This window comes from Peromyscus eremicus, chromosome 1 (genome assembly GCF_949786415.1).
Source record: "Peromyscus eremicus chromosome 1, PerEre_H2_v1, whole genome shotgun sequence".
Classification (NCBI taxonomy): Eukaryota; Metazoa; Chordata; class Mammalia; order Rodentia; family Cricetidae; genus Peromyscus; species Peromyscus eremicus.
The window spans coordinates 96419005-96435840 of NC_081416.1; the positions used below are offsets into that span (position 1 = coordinate 96419005).

Sequence of the window (16836 nt, forward strand, 5' to 3'; positions counted from 1 at the left end):
ATATTCCTTCTAAGACCAAGGATAAGTTATTGCCCCTGGCCCTTCACACCACCAAGAAAGAAGTACAATATTTAGTGGACCTATTTGGATTCTGGAGACAGCACATTCCTCACTTGGGTGTGTTACTCTGTCCAATATACCAAGTGACTCAGAAAGCTGCTACCTTTGATTTGGGCCTGAAATAGGAGAAGTCTCTTCAACATATCCAAGCTGCTGTACAGGCTGCTCTACCATTTGGACCATATGATCCAGCAGACTCAATGGTACTTGAGGTGTCAGTTGCAGATAGGGATGTTCTTTAGAGTCTTTGGCAGGTATCCATAGGTGAGTCACAGAAGAGAACTTTGGGATTTTGGAGCAAGACTGTATCTTCACTGTAGTTAACTATTCTCCCTTTGAGAGATAGCTGTTGGCCTGCTATTGGGCCTTAGTGGAAACTGAGCATGTGACAATGGGCTACCAAGCTGCTATGCAACCTGACCTGTCCATCATGAGCTGTGTGTTATCTAACCCACAAAATCATAAAGTAGGAAGTGCAGAGCATAAGTCCATTATCAAATGGAAGTGGTATATATGTGATTGGGCCCAAGCAGGTCTTAAATATACAAGCAAGTTGCATGAAGAAGTTGCCCAAATACCTATGGTTTCTACTCCCATTACAATACCATCTGCTGCCAAGCATACACCTATAGCCTCATGGGGTGTGCCCTATGATTAGTTGGCTGAGGAAGAGAAGACTGGGGCCTTATTTACTGATGGTTCTGCACATTATGCAGACACCACCCAGAAGTGGACAGCTGCAGCATTACAATCCTTTTCTGGGACAACCTTAAAAGACACTGGTGAAGGGAAATCCACAGTAGGCAGGACTTTGGGCAATACATAGTTGTACATTTTGTTTGGAAGGAGAGATGGCCAGATGTACAATTGTTCAGTTTAGCTAATGGATTAGCTGAATGGTCAGGGACTTGAAAAGAGCATGATTGGAAAAGTGGTGAGAAAGATATCTGGGGAAGGAGTGTGTGGATAAATCTATCCAAATGGGTGAAGGATGTGAAGATACTTGTGTCCCATATAAATGTTCAAAGAGTGACTGCAGATCAGGAGGAGTTTAATAACCAAGTAGACAGAATGACTTGTTTTTTGGGCAGTCTCTTCAGCCATTGCCCAAAAGGTCCCTGAACAAAATGGTCATGGTGGTAGATATGAGGGTTATGCATGGGCTCGACAACATGGACTTCCACTCAACAAGGCTGACCTTGCTACAGCTGCTTCTAAGTGCTGTATCTGCCAACAGCAGAGACCAACATGGAGCCCCAGGTATGGCACCATTTCCTGGCTGACCAGTCATCGACCTGGTGGCATTTTGACTACATTGGACCACTTCCTCCATGAAAAGGACACTGTTTTATCCTTCCTGGAGTAGATACTTATTCTGGTTATGAATTTGCCTTTCCTGCACACAGTGCTTCTGACAAATCCATGATCCATGGACTTACAGAATGCCTTATATACCATCATGGTATTCTACACAGTATTGCTTCTGACCAATAAATTCACTTCACAGCCAGAGAAGTGTGACAGTGGGCCCATGATCATGGGCTTTACCATTTTCCTCACCATTTACCACTGGCTTTACCATTTCCCTCACCATCTCGAAGCAGCTGGCCTGACAGATAGAATGACCTTTTGAAGGCATAGTCACAGCTTCAATTAATGGCAGTAACCTGGAGGGCGGGTTCAGGGTTCTTCAGAAGGCAGTATATGCCTTGAATCAGTATCCAATATATGGTACTGTTTCTCTCAGAGCCAGGATCCATGGGTCCAAGAATCAAGGGGTAGAAAAAGGAATAGTCTACTCATTATCACCCCACTCAACCACTAAGAAAATTTTTGCTTCCTGTTCCAGCAACCTTAAGTTCTGATGGTCTAGAAGTTTTGGTTCCAGAATAAGGAGCACTCCTACCAGTGTACGAAACAAACATTCTATTGAATTTGAAGCTCAGACTTCCCTCTGAGTACTTTGGATTCTTGATGTCTGCACTCCTACAGGCAAAGAAAGAAACAGCAGTACTAGGAGGGGTGAATGATCCAGATTACCAAGGGGAAATTGGATTGGTTCTCCACAATGGAGATAAAAAAGATTACATCTGGAGTGTAGGGTATCCTTTAGGCAACTGTTGTTGCTGCCATGTCTTGTGATTAAAGTGAATGGGAAGCCACAACAGCCTAATCCACACAAGATGACAAGGGGCACAGACTCATCAAGAGTGAAGGTATGGGTCACTCCTCCAGGAAAAGAGCTAAGACCTGCTGAAGTGCTTGGTGAGGATCAAGGCAATACAGAATGGGTAGTAGATGAAAGTAGTTATAAATACCAGCTAAGACCATATGACCAGTTGCAGAAACAAGGATTATAACTGAAAAGAGTGTTTCTGTTGTATTTTGTTAAGAGTGTGTTTGTAAAGATATTTGAGTTTTCTTTCCTAGATTTGTTTACCATATAATGTAACATCAATTAAGAGAATATCAATGGTTATAACATTTAAGAATGAGATAGTAAAAGAATGTCTCTCGAGGTACATTGTCACCTACTCTAAAAATTATAATGCATTTGCAGCTGTACAAGGGAGAGTTATATCATGCTAGGTGTAATTATGACCCAGTTATTATTTTTATTTGAAAACTAAGTATGATGTAAAGAGAAACAACTGTGTGTCAAGTTGACAAGGGGTGCATTTGTGATAGTTATTCTTGGTTGTCAACTTGACTACATCCGGAATTAACTAAAATCCAAGTGATTGGGTATACCTGTTAGGGATTCTTTTCTTAATTAAATCATTTGATGTGGGAAGATCCATCTTTAATCGAGATCTTTTGAGGTAGGAAGATACAACTTTAATCCAGATTTTCTGAGTTGGGAAGACTCATTTTAATCTGAGCCACATCTTCTGCTGGTAGCCTATATAAAGTACAAGGAAGATTGCTCTTTTCCTGCTTACTTTTTGCTCTTACTGGTGAATCCACTTCTTCACTGGCATTAGATCTACTTTTTCAGGATTCTGACATATACTGAAAATCAATTGAGACATCCAACCTCATGGACTAAACAGTTACTGCAATATTGAGCCTTGCATTGGTATACAGCCATTGTTGGACTAGCCAGACCACAGCCTGGAAGTCATTATAATAAATACATTCATCAGTGGGTGGGTGATATGTCAACAAGGCAATAACATAAAGTGCTGGTGAGGATGGAAAAACTACACTGCATTCACCACCAAGAGAGCAAAAACAGAACACTTTAGAAATCAGTTTAGCAGCATTTCCTAATGTACATTCTGAGCACACCCTGCAGCCCATGTTAGCAAAAAGGATATCACTTTGTGTGCTCATCAAAGATATACACTGGATGCCAGTAATGAAGCCAAACCATAAACTGCTCAAATATCCACCAACAGAAAAACAGATACTTTGAGGTATCCAGGCCCCCCTCAGTAGAAACTCCACATCTGTACTACAGCATATCAATGAAACTTATAACTTTAAATAACAATCATCTGATTGTAAATATCCATGCTAACCTTATTTCACATTCACTGTGATGTTAAAACTCCCTACATGATCAGAAACACAATGTTGAACAATGTTACAATGTTGAACAATGTTACAAAGACAAAAACCAGCAAACTTTTGTGTTATTCCATTGATGCTAACTAGAAAGACAGATAAAATCCATCCATTCTTCTGCTCTGTAGGCAGATGACTGTTCTGGGTGTGGCACTGGTCAGCAGAGGCCTAGGAGGTGATAGAGAGGCTGTGTCATATCATATTCCACTTCAGGATGGGAGTGCTAGTCAGAGATGGGTTCAGTCCCTGAAAACTTACCAAAGTACATAGTTATAGCATGTGCAGATGTCCTCTCCACTGTGGTTTTCTGTTAATCTGCCATCTTTCATCACCCACTTCAATTCTTTCGAAGTCTTGGAATCCATGCTTGGCCACCCATGCCCTACTGGCAACACTTAGCCATAATTTGACCAACACAATTTATCGCATGTTTTAATGTATCTTGATATTCTTATCCTCCCCCCTTTACTACATTCAAGATGACTTTAAATAACAATCATCTGATTGTAAATATCCATGCTAACCCTTGTTTCACATTCACTGTGATGTCAAAACCCCTACATGATTTGTAAACTAATGTGTGGCCAGAATCTGCTTTATCTCATTATTTTTATTCTAATAACACAATTCCTTAGTATAGTTAGTATGGATTTATTTATCTAAATTCATCACATTTATCTTGTTCCATGTTGGTGTAGGTCTCTCTTTCTTCATTGAGCCAACATTGTCCATATATCTGATTTCTCATCATTTAAATTACTCTCTTTTTTTCCAGAATATTTTCCCTAATTCCAGAGATGCATTCTATGTGTTCTTTCTAGCATACTACATAAATGCAGCAGTGATACTTCAATGTAAATTTATTGTTAACACTTTTTTTTCTACTTCATGATGAAGGTGTAAGTCCTGCTAATAAAAGGAACAAGTCCATTGCTCTGAATTTGGCCCAAAATGGACAAATATGTGAATACAAGCAAACTGATCTTAAGAAAAATATGAGACACCCAACATTCACAGTTCATATGGGAATTAGTACACCCAGTGAGGTTCTTGTGGACCAGAATTGACTTTCCTCAAGGGATCAGGGAAGACAAAATGTAACTGAGGTTATAAGCAACAGGATCAACAGAGGGACATGGAATTCCAAGAGCAACTAGTAGCTTTTTGGCCATTGAGAAAGATGATAGGAAGAACATGCTTATGTTTATGAGAGCCTGATGCTGAGGCTCTTGGGGACATCAACTATGTCAGTAGGTATCTGGGGCATATGTCTGAAACACCTAAAGGCATTAATTAAGTGGCCCAGAGAAGAGGGAAGAAGAACTCCAGGTCCCCTGAGCATCTTTAAAGGAGAGACTCTGGGGAGGTGATTTCATCATATGTGTCTTTGAAACCTGGTTCTGCAATAGTCTCTCAGAAGAACCCGTCTGGAATGGTGAGGAACAGGCATCTACTCAACAACAAGACTATGGGGCTGGTGAGTGTGAGGGACTGAAACAAGGGAAGACTTCTCTCCTACATCAGTGAGATGCAGTCAAGAGAAGAGAGACAAATTTCCATTCATTGCAAGACATAGCACACTTGGATCCTAGACTTTTTATTTCAGCAAGAATATTAAGGTAGATGTGGAGTTTCTAGTGAGGGGCTTATGGATGGACTTTAGGAAAATGTGAAATGCTTTTAAAATATATGTAGCATTATCTGGCCATGTCCCTTTATTTCCACAAAGGACTCATGGCTTTGGGGAGAATTCGACAAAATACTACAATTAAATTGCAGAACCAAAGTAAGAAAAGTTTTCTAACAAAAACATGTCTCTTTTATATTTGTGAAATATAAAATGAAATTCAAACTTATAGCAAAAAGTTTTGCAAACAAAGCAAGTATCAGTCTAACTAGGGAAAATTAGTATCCATGTGGATATATTGGTCATCTTTGCTTTGTAACCATTGAAACATTTATATTTACATATGACAGTCATGCATGATGCTGTAAATGTGTTTTTAATGCACATGGGAAGTATTTACTGCTGGTCAGGAATACTGTGATTGAAGCTGCCATGGAACATTTGCCTGCAGATGGAAGACAAGACCATCACCACAGTGAAGAAACTGTGCTTTGACTTGTATAGTGTGCACACTATGTGGCCCAATATCAGTGCTGCCCCGTTTTTGCTGACTGGCTTCCCAGGACTGGAAGCAGTTCATTCCTGGATCTCCATTCCCTTCTTTGCCATCTATATCTCTGTCCTTCTGGGCAATGGCACACTCCTCTACCTCATCAAGGATGACCACAACCTCCATGAACCCATGTACTATTTCCTTGCTATGCTGGCAGGCACAGACCTCACAGTTACACTGACTACAATGCCTACTGTAATGGCAGTCTTATGGGTGAATCACAGAGAAATAAGACACGGGGCCTGCTTCCTACAGGCCTATGTCATTCACTCCCTTTCCATTGTGGAGTCAGGGGTCTTGCTTGCCATGTCTTATGATCGCTTTGTTGCCATCTGCACACCTCTGCATTACAACTCTATCCTTACCAATTCCAGGGTTATAAAGATAGGACTTGGGGTAGTACTGAGGGGCTTTTTATCTCTTGTGCCCCCAATCCTGCCTCTCTTTTGGTTTCCATACTGCCGTTCCCATGTTCTTTCTCATGCCTTCTGCCTCCACCAAGACGTCATGAAACTTGCATGTGCTGACATCACCTTTAACCGTGTGTACCCAGTTGTTTTAGTTGCCTTGACGTTCTTTCTTGATGTACTGATCATTGTCTTTTCTTATGTCCTCATTCTGAAAACAGTTATGGGCATCGCCTCTGGAGAGGAGAGAGCAAAGGCTCTCAACACCTGTGTTTCTCATATTAGTTGTGTCCTGGTCTTTTACATCACTGTGATTGGTCTGACCTTCATCCATCGGTTTGGAAAGCATGCCCCACATGTGGTGCATATAACCATGAGCTATGTCTACTTTCTCTTTCCTCCATTTATGAACCCCATCATTTACAGCATCAAGACCAAACAGATTCAGAGGAGCATCCTCCGTCTACTGTCTGTATAGGATGCTGTGAGTCACTACTTCAGAATCTAGAGAACTTGGGGGATACTCAGCCTCCTGTATATTGAAAGAAATCTTGATTTTATATCCATTTGCTTCTTTATTAGCATTAGGGAGTAAATTATTACATATAGCTACAAGTTAGCCTAAATAATGAATATATCTGGCTATTTAATCAACAAGTAGATATTATATAAATACCAAAATCTCTCTCTCTCTCTCTCTCTCTCTCTCTCTCTCTCTCTCTCTCTCTGCCTTCTATTTTGAAAGAAGTGTAGAAAACAAAGAGCCGGGAAGTAAAACATCACTAAATTTAGAGGTGCAGGACATAGTTAATACTCTATGAACAGTAACTATGGGACAATTCAGATCATGTAGCTAAAGATAAGAACCATTTCAGAAGTCAAGTGTCCAGCCTGGGTCAGCAACAGGAAAAAAAAGGCAACTGTTAATAGATTTGATGACTATATAAATATCAATTTGACTATGAGGATTGTAACCCCACAGACTCTACTCTGATTGTACCATCTCAAGGTCCGATTTTCTTTTGAAATGATTCGATAGCCATTTGTAAAGCTTTACCATGTATTGTCCCAAAATTCGTTTGTTGATATTTCATTTTATTTGCTTTGTTTTATACTATATTCTGTGAATATGCTTTAATGAAGTCTATTTTCTGTATATTATTTTAATCACAGATAATGAATTAAAAAATAAACCCGCTTATTTAGTCTAAGAAGTTCTCCACAACAAAGCCCGTCTGTGCTACTTTTTTTTTTCTCAGAACACTGCTCACCACACAGGCTCTACAGAGTCAGCATCTCTACCAGATTTCTTACAAAGCACCATGACTTCTCAATGTCCATGCTTTTGAGCTGTTTTCATTTTGCCATTTAAATTCTCCCAGTGACTTCCAACTTGTATTTATTTAAAAATGTTTTTAGTTCTTCCCTAGAATTTATTAGTCTGTCTTACAAATAATACTTTATTCCTTCCATAAATGGTATAATGTAAAACTTACAATGAAATATTTCTTACTCCTTTTCCCACTTTTGAGATGTTGCTGACATACATCTTACCTTTACATAGGCTATGTCTCAAATACATTATTACCACTTTGGCTTTACACAGTTTTTTTTTTTAGAATATTTAAAAAATCAAAACTATCATTTATGCCAATTTACTTTTCAAACTATTTTTGCTGCTCTTTATTATTTTTCATGTATGTTTCTTTCTAAATATTTGAACAAAAGTTTTGGTATATATGATAAGTGAAACATAACTTGATATTTTAGTTTTGTGCGATCAGTTTGATTTTTATTCATTTTAAACTTGTATATAATTGTACAGATTCATGGGATACTGTGTGATATTTTGATCCATGTGTCAAATGCTTTGATTAAGTCAGAGTAATTATCATATTCATGTTGATAATTTTCATGTGTTGTGACCATTCAAAATATTGTTCTTAATTACTTGATGACATAAAATGAACTGCTTATTGTTGTTGTACTGTACAGTGGCATAGGATATATTTTATATATCTAGAATATATTTTTCCTGTCATTTTGCACCCTATCCTTAATTTCTCTCGTCTCTTCTCTTCTTTACCCTTTAACAATTAAGTTTGTTTTAACCATAAGTAAATCTTGCTTTAGACATTTTGCTGATCACATTGCTTATTGTTTTTTTCCCTTTTAAAACTGACTTGTATAAGTTTATTAACTAGTGTCTCTCAGACTTTACTATAGCATAAATATTTCATCATATTTTTATTAGCATTTCTATATGCATAATTTAAAAATCATATATATGTATATATGTTTATTAGTATTCACTTTATTGAGATATTGGAGCCCTGCATTCAGTATCTTTCCTGAGCTTAGGTTTCTATTAAACTTTTCTTACACTTTTGCATAATAGTTTTACACATCTTATGTTAAAATAAGCTTGTATTTGGGGAAGTGTAATCAATTTAAATCAGCCTTCATATGCTTATTTTCATGAAAGTTTCACTGACATTCACTGCTTGTTAGTAAAAAAGACTGTGAGTCTCAAAAGAGGGCACATTCTGGCTTGAGGGAAGAGTAAAGTTTACTATAGATATGTTCCTTCAGCAGAGATGTGAAGATGCATTAAGAGCTAATTGGTGTAAACAAGGCCACGAATATAAGAGTGAAACATTACATGCAAAGCCTTGGGTTGGATGGATTACAGAATTGTCATAGAAGGCTATTGAAAGAAATAATATAGATTCACTGGTGTTTTCAAATCATTTGAGTGTTGACAATAAAATGGATTGGAAGGAGGTAAGAGGAAAGTAGTCAAGGCAAAGGTGACCAGAGGGGCTGAGCAAAAAGTAACACAGTTTAGAAAATTAGAGTGGGAAGTTAATGGACAGCTATGGGACTCACTTAGGATCTGAATGCACTATTTATAGGAGCTTAGGGAACTAGAAAAATCCATTTTTCATTACTTTCTTTGATACATGGAAATAACCACCCATTGAAGTTGTAAAATGTAAACAAACAAGTTATCTTTAAGGTCTAAGATAGATAGTAACATGTATACATATGTATATACATGTAATTATGTCTTCGTTTATAAACATACACATGGTTATGTGACAAAAATAATGAAATCTTTAATATGGTACTTTCTGCCTTCAAACTGTTATCTTCTTTTTAAAAATATTTTTATTGAAAATTTCATACTGTGGTGGTTTGAAAGAAAATGGCCCCCAAAGTGAGTGGCACTATTAGGAGGTGTCACCTTGATGGAGGAAGTGTGTTACTGTGGGGGTGGACTTTGAGATCTCTTTTCTCAGGCTTCACTCAGTGTGACAGTCAGTTGATTTTCTGTTGTCTCTGAGTCAAATGTATGACTCTCAGCTTCAATATCACACCTGCCTGCATTCTGCCATGCTCCCTATCCTGATGATAATGGACTAAACGTCTGGAACTCTAAGTGAGCCACCTCAATTAAATGTTTTTATTTATAGGAGTTGCCATGGTCATGGTGTCTCTTCACAGAAATAAAAAAAAACAAAACCTTAACTAAGACAGAAGTAGGTATTAGGAGTAGGGTATTGTTGTGATAGACCTGACCATGCTTTTGTTGGGAGTAATATGGATTTTGGTACTTGGGGATAGAAAAACAGTAGAATGATTTCAGCACTGTTTAATGGGGAACACTAGTAGGAGCATGGAAGACAATGTTGCTGATTATGATTTGAAATATTGGGGAGCTTGCTCAAGAGGTTTCAGAGAAGAATTTTAGTATGTTGCCTAGAAATAGTCCTTGTGATATTTTTGTAAAGAAAATGGCTGCTTTTTGCCCTTATCTGAAGAACATGTCTGAGGATAAAGTGAAAAGTTTTGGATTAATTCCATTGGCAGAAGAAATCTCAAAACAGACTAGTATAGATTCTGTTATGTGTGGATATCAGTGTTAAGTCTAATGAAGACGTAAAATAAAAAGGAGGAAGCTGAGCAAGGAAAAATATTTGAGGAGAAAAAGGACACCAGAAAGTGGAATGGAGCTAAATCTTCTGTTCAAGGAGATAAATGGATTTAGAAATGGAATAAAGGGAGTGGTGACCTTGGGGCATGATCCCATCCAGCTAAGTTTCCAACTTGTAAAGAGGAACTGAAAAAAAGCTTAGAAATGGGTGTGGTGAGGCATAGCTTTAATTCCAGCACTGGTAAGGCAGAGGCTAGTGATCTCTGAGTTTGAGACCAGCCTGGTCTACAGAGCAAGTTTCAGGACAGCTGAGCTTAGGCAGTGGAAGACAGAAAGCTTCTCAAGATGTAATTGAATGAGGGGACCATGTTTCAGCCCCAGTAAGCAGCAGAACTTGGCAGCTTCATCCACATGATTCTGGCTTTAAAGTTAAGGGTAAAAGAAAGGAGTTATGGAATAAAGCTGCCAAGGCCAGGCATGTGTCAGAAGTGTCCATGAATGGAGGCCTAGTAGAGAGGCCATTGGATGAAACTATAAAGTTGAAGCCTGGATTGCCTTGGAGACCTCAAGATGTTAAATATGCCAGAGTTGTGGGATATCTTCCAAGGAAAGCTGCTAGCAGGGAGTGGAAACAGCCCAAGAGAAAGAAGTGTGTTGCAGTCAACAAATGAACAGAGTTGGAGATGAGAGCCTTTTGACATCAGACATGGAGATGAAAAGTTTGGAGTTTGCCCAGATGGTTTTTAGTCTTGCTTCATTCCAGTATTCCCTCACTATTCCCTGTATTCTGGAATGGCAATATATATTCCTTGCCATTATATGTTGGATGTATGTGATCAGTGTTTTTACTTTCTAGGGGATTAATAGTTAAGAGATTGCATGAATCTCAGAAGAGACTTTGAGCTTTGGACTTTTAAACATTGTTGAGACTGTGATAGACTATGGGGACTTTTGAAGTTGGACTAAACGCATTTTGCACTATGATGCTGTTAAAAGCTTTTGGGGGCCAGGGAGTGAAATGTGGTGGTTTGAAAGAAAATGACTCCCAAAGGGAGTGACACTATTAGGAAGTGTCACCTTGTTGGGTGAAATGTGTCACTGTGAGGGCTCGCTTTGAGATCTCTTTTTTCAAGCTTTACTCTGTGTGGAAGTCAGTTGACTTCCTGTTGCCTCTGAGTCAAGATGTAGGACTCTCTAGCACATCTGTCTGCATGCCGTCATGATCCCCATCCTGATGATAATGGACTGAACCTCTGAAACTGTAAGTGAGCCACTTCAATTACACATTTTCATTTATAAAAGTTACCCTGATCACGAGGTCTCTTCATAGCAACAAAAAAACTTAAGACACATACATTTATATAATGTGTTATGATTATATCTTACTCCCTCTAGTCCTTTCCTCAAAATCTTCTTCTCCCAACTTCACATCTTCTTCCTTTTAAAAAATGTATCTTAATGAATCCAGTTAATACTGCTTATATGAACATGAGTATGGGGCCACACACTAGTGCATAGGCAACCTACTAGGGGCCAAAATCCCAAAGAAAAATGACCCTACTTCCCCACTCACTTCCTACTGCCAATAGCTTAAGGTGAAACTAAGTGAGACCCTCTTCACTCATTCTGGGATTGTAACTGGCTTAATTGTTATGAATTATTGTGTGCACGGGGCGGAGGGAGGGGAGCCTCCAAGGGTCTCCTGTAAGTGCAGGAAAACATGCTGGGCAGATGCAGTGGCAGGTTGGGCAGATGCATGCCATGTAGGCACGGTGGTAGTGGCGGCCAGTAATTCACAACGCAGATGGGGCATCCATGTGTAGAATTTATTATAATAGAGAGATGAAGAGAAATATAGGAAAGAGAGAGACAGAGAGAAAGAGAGAGAGAGAGAGAGAGAGAGAGAGAGAGAGAGAGAGAGAGAGAGGAGAGATGCGTACCTTGTGGGAGGAAAACGCAGAAGAGAGGGAGAGAAGGGGAGGAGTTTTTCCTTAGAATGAGGATTTTATGTCAGGACACAGAGAGGCACCAGAGGGGTGGGATTTTAAGGGGCGGGTCAGAATATTAACATTAATCTTGTACAGTTCTTTTCTTCAACTTTCACAATAAATTTAATAAATGGTATTAGTCTGTAGATGTAATTCTAAATGGTCTTATTAATAAAATCAAACCTGATGCCAGTTATTGGAGTGAATGCTGGAAGACCAAAGAAGTAGAACAAGCCACAGCTTCCTCACCTTGCCAATTCCTCAGCTGATCCTGTTTCCTCAGACTGGAAGCCTCTGAGTCCTCATCCAAATAGATCTCAGCTGAACTGCTGCTCAAAAGCCTAAAAGCTTAACCAGGCTAGTTCCTGGTCCTCACACCTTACATACCTTTCTGCTTCCTGCCATCACTTCCTGAGATTAAAGGCATGAGTCACCATGCCTGGCTGTTTCCAGTGTGGCTTTGAACTCACAGAGATCCAAACGAATCTCTGCCTCTGGAATGTTAGGATTAAAGGTGTGTGTGCCACCATTTTCTGGCCTCTATGTCTATCTAGTGGCTGTTCTGTCCTCTGACCCAGATAAGTTTATTATGATGCACAATATTTTGGGGAACACAATACCACCATATTAGTCTGTTCAATTTTGTGTTTTTATTAAAGTTATTTTATACAATATATTTTGATCATATTATTTCCCCTCTCAACTCCTCCAAGATCCTCTCCTTCTCTCCACACAACTTCATGCTCTTTCTGTTTCCCTAAAAAAAAAACAAAAAACAAAATAAAACAAAACAATCAATAAGACAAAAATTACCAAAATAAAGGAAAAAGCTCATAAAAAAGCATGGAGTCCATTTTGTGTTGGTCAGTTACTCCTGGGCATGGGGCATGCTCTGAAAAGTGGTTGATATACACAGTGAGATTCCATTGGGCAAAACTGATTTTCCCAATTCCCAGCAGGTATCAATTGCAAACAGTTTATTGGTTAGGGGTGGGAGTTTGTGTTTACTCCCCTTCTTCATGCTTGGATTTTGTCTGATTTGAATTTGTGCTGGTTTTGTGCTGTTACAGTCTCTGTGAGTTCATATGCGCATCTGTCCTGATGGTTGGAAGATGCTGTCTCCTTGGAGCACTCCATCACCTCTGGCTCTCACAGTCTTTCTGCCTCCTCTTCACCATAGATCTCTGAGCTTTGAAGGGAGGCATTTGATAAGGACATGCCATTTAAAGCCAAGTGCTCCAAACTCTCTAACTCTCTAAACATAATCTATTTGTGGATCTCTGTATTAACTGCCATCTACTGCAAGTCTAAGCTTCTCTGACAAGGGATCAGTCATGCACTGATCTGGGTCTCAGCCAAGTATGATCTGTTGACTTCTTAAAATGATTTTATATGTCTGTATGAGATATGATTTATTATCTGATTTTTTAATAAAGTATATAATTAAGTGTGGTGTATAATAAACACTATTTATAAAACTTTTGAATTCATTTCACTGTACCAAACAGAAACTTGATGTTCTTTAAGTATCTTAAGTATGTATCTCGCTATTCCACCTTCCTCCCAAGACGTTGGTACCTTCTAATTTGTTTTTGGTATCTATATTTCTTTCTTTCTTTCTTTCTTTCTTTCTTTCTTTCTTTCTTTCTTTCTTTCTCTCCTTCCTTCTTTTTTTCTTTTCAATCTGGTTCTATAAAAAACTTTAATTTCTTAGTAATATATTTTATAAGACAATGCCAAGGAAGCTTAATCTATTTTACACATGGTAACTCAACAGAGCACATGGGTCATGACTTGAGGATGAATATGCCTTGGAAACATTAGACCTGTGTAAGTGGATTCACACATTTTTCCTTTGTATATGACTCATCACAGGAAAGTTTCATGCTTATCTACATTGTAGCACATGTCAAATGTTCATCATTTCGATGACTGAACAATATTTAATCATTAAAATATTTCAATAGATGCCCATATTCTAATAGATGGGCTGCTGAGATGTCTCAGTGGATAAAGGTACTTGTTGATGCCAAGCCTGATCCTTACAATCACTGTAGTAGCATAGAAACAACTCCTACAAGCTGTCTTCTGACTTTCACAGTTCACCATGACATGCATGCGCTCCCCAAATAAATAAATAAATAAGACAATAAAGTAATAAAGTATATGCACATATTTGCATATATGTATATGAATGTAATTGATAATATGGTAATTTTATATTTAACTCTTTGGGAAGGCTCCACATTGTTTGCCTAGCTGTTGCACCACTTCACATTTCTACTACCAAATTCAGGGTTCCAAGTAACCCACATTCTTATCAACATTTGTTATTTTGATTACAGTCAGTTTTGGAGACAACACTATGATGTCTCACTGTGGATTAGATCTACCTTTCTTTAATGAATAATGCTGATGGACATCTTTTCATGTGTTTATTGGTCATTTGTATGTGTTCTTTGGATAACCATGCACTGAATTATTTTAAAAGCAATTTGTGCAGATCTTCTTTGAAACACCCCCCTAAGTCTAAATCTGGAGGTTCCTTGTACTCTGATTGTCATTACACCTTCTTTTAATGAAGGCTTAATGCAGATAAATCCCAGCATGGAGAGGGGAAGCTGACATCAAGTCCCAACTCTAGCCAAAGAGCTATTGGCAATTGGTAGCTCCTGCAAGAGGGAACATCAGTTTTAAGAATGTTGTCTCTTGTAGGTCAACCATGATCCAGTGGAAAGCTGCACATCCGTGCATATAGGGACAGCACAAATTCGACTTGATGGGTGAAACAAAGAGAACACCAAGTTGGGTGGGGATGAAAAGGGATAAATTTCAGAGGAGTTGGAGAATGGGATCAAAACTCAACTTACTGAATGAAATTTTCAAAGGACTAAGAAAAAAGATACGTTTTATTTTTAATTGTGTGTATGAGTGAGTGAGACACACACACACACACACACACACACACACACACACACACGAGAAAGAGAGAGAGAGAGAGAGAGAGAGAGAGAGAGAGAGAGAGAGAGAGAGAGAGAGAGAGAGAGAGGTTATCCCATGAGTCCTGAAGGTGCTATACCCTATGGAGCAGGAGTTACACAGGTGGTTGTGAGTTACCCGGCACTGGTGAAAGAACACACTCTTAAACACTGAGGTACCTCTCTAGCTTTTACCTGGTATATTCAAATGAGACAGAATGACACCTGGGGAGTTGGTCCTTTAATAAATATGACTGCCATCAGGATTCTGAATGTATACTGAGGGCATGATGAGAAATGTCTAGGAATTACAAAGGGAAAACTGTGTCAGGTAAGGAAATATACATTCAGATATATTTAAAATTAAATCTTTCACCTGGTTTTGTAATAATTCTTGAGGAAAAGTTGAGAACGTAGGAACTATCTTTTGATAAATAAGGATTCGAGGAAAGAGAATGCAACATATAATGACAAATAAGAACAAAAGAGCCACACTGTTTATGTTTAATGGATGCTAGTTGAAAGCATAAATTTAATATTTTAAGAAATCTAAATTTAAATTTCTCCACACCACATAATATCCAACCTTAGGAAAATGATTAGAGTTGTCAAAATTTGCTTATCCTAGAGAATTCAAGTAATGTATTGGCTTCTCTTTCTTGTATTCATTCACTTTTCACTGCACAATCATTAGGCACCTATTGCTGCTGTACTATTAACAGTGGTAAGTTCACCAGAGACATACTTGTCCAAAACAACCAACATTTAAAAATTTTACCTTATTTGAAGGTTCAGATACCTTTATATTTTTGAGTCATTTACTGCTATAAACTTTTTACTAAAAAAAGACAAAGACAAAGAAAGATAAATCACCTTTAGCATCCTCTGATCAACTGCCTATTTGTTCATTTCTTCAGCATGCTCTTGTTTTGTTTTATTACAAAGAAAAAATTTCCAAAGAACCTACCCTTCCTTTCCAGTGCTGGCTCCTATTTTAATTAGCATGGAAAGCAGGTAAAGTTTAAACAGTTTCTTCAAAGCTGTGACTTTAGTTGCCACCCTCGGTCTATGGTTTCCAGTTGCTAGTTGAGTGAGCATTATCTACACAGATCTTGTAAATAAACACTGGTTCTTGAGCAATAGGCTGAGGCCAAGTGAATGGTGTGAGAAGACACTGAATGTAGAGGATGTTTGCAGATTACCTAGAACTGACCAAAAAAATCTCTGGATAATGTTTGTGACATTCTGGCAAACTCTTGAGGACACAGGGCTTACTGCTTTATGGGAATCAGTCCAAAAATAGCCTTCTGAAAAGGATAAGGGAGAAGGCACCTCAATCTTACCTATATCCCTGAAATCCCAGTACACTTGCCTGGTAATGATACAAAATTCCTCCGAAGATTTGAGCCAGTGATATTATGTGTTGGAATTCCTGGAACTGAAGTTACAGAGGTTGAGAGCCACATCCTGGGTTCTGGGAACTGAACCTGGGTCCTCTGCAAGATCCACCAGTGCTCTTAAGCCATTCCTCCAGCCCAACGTTAGTAGAGTGTCTAAACTGAGCAGTTGTTCTTAGATATGTATAACATTTCTGACACTGCCAGTTACGCTACAATTAAATTTTAGTATAGTTACTGGTAGGGAGTATTAATACCAAGTAGGGTACTCTTTGGCTTAAGTCAATAAAATACATATTAATAAATTATAACTATTCTC

The 16836-nt window shown here is 38.4% G+C and overlaps 1 protein-coding gene across 1 annotated transcript; it reads left to right on the forward strand.

Annotated features, from left to right (window-relative positions):
* The first annotated feature begins 5768 nt into the window (after nucleotides 1-5768).
* On the forward strand, nucleotides 5769-6695 carry LOC131901161 (olfactory receptor 51B2-like). Its single transcript, XM_059252408.1, has one exon. The coding sequence runs from the start codon at nucleotides 5772-5774 to the stop codon at nucleotides 6693-6695; it is 924 nt and encodes a 307-aa protein (XP_059108391.1). The 5' UTR covers nucleotides 5769-5771.
* Nucleotides 6696-16836: the final 10141 nt, after the last annotated feature.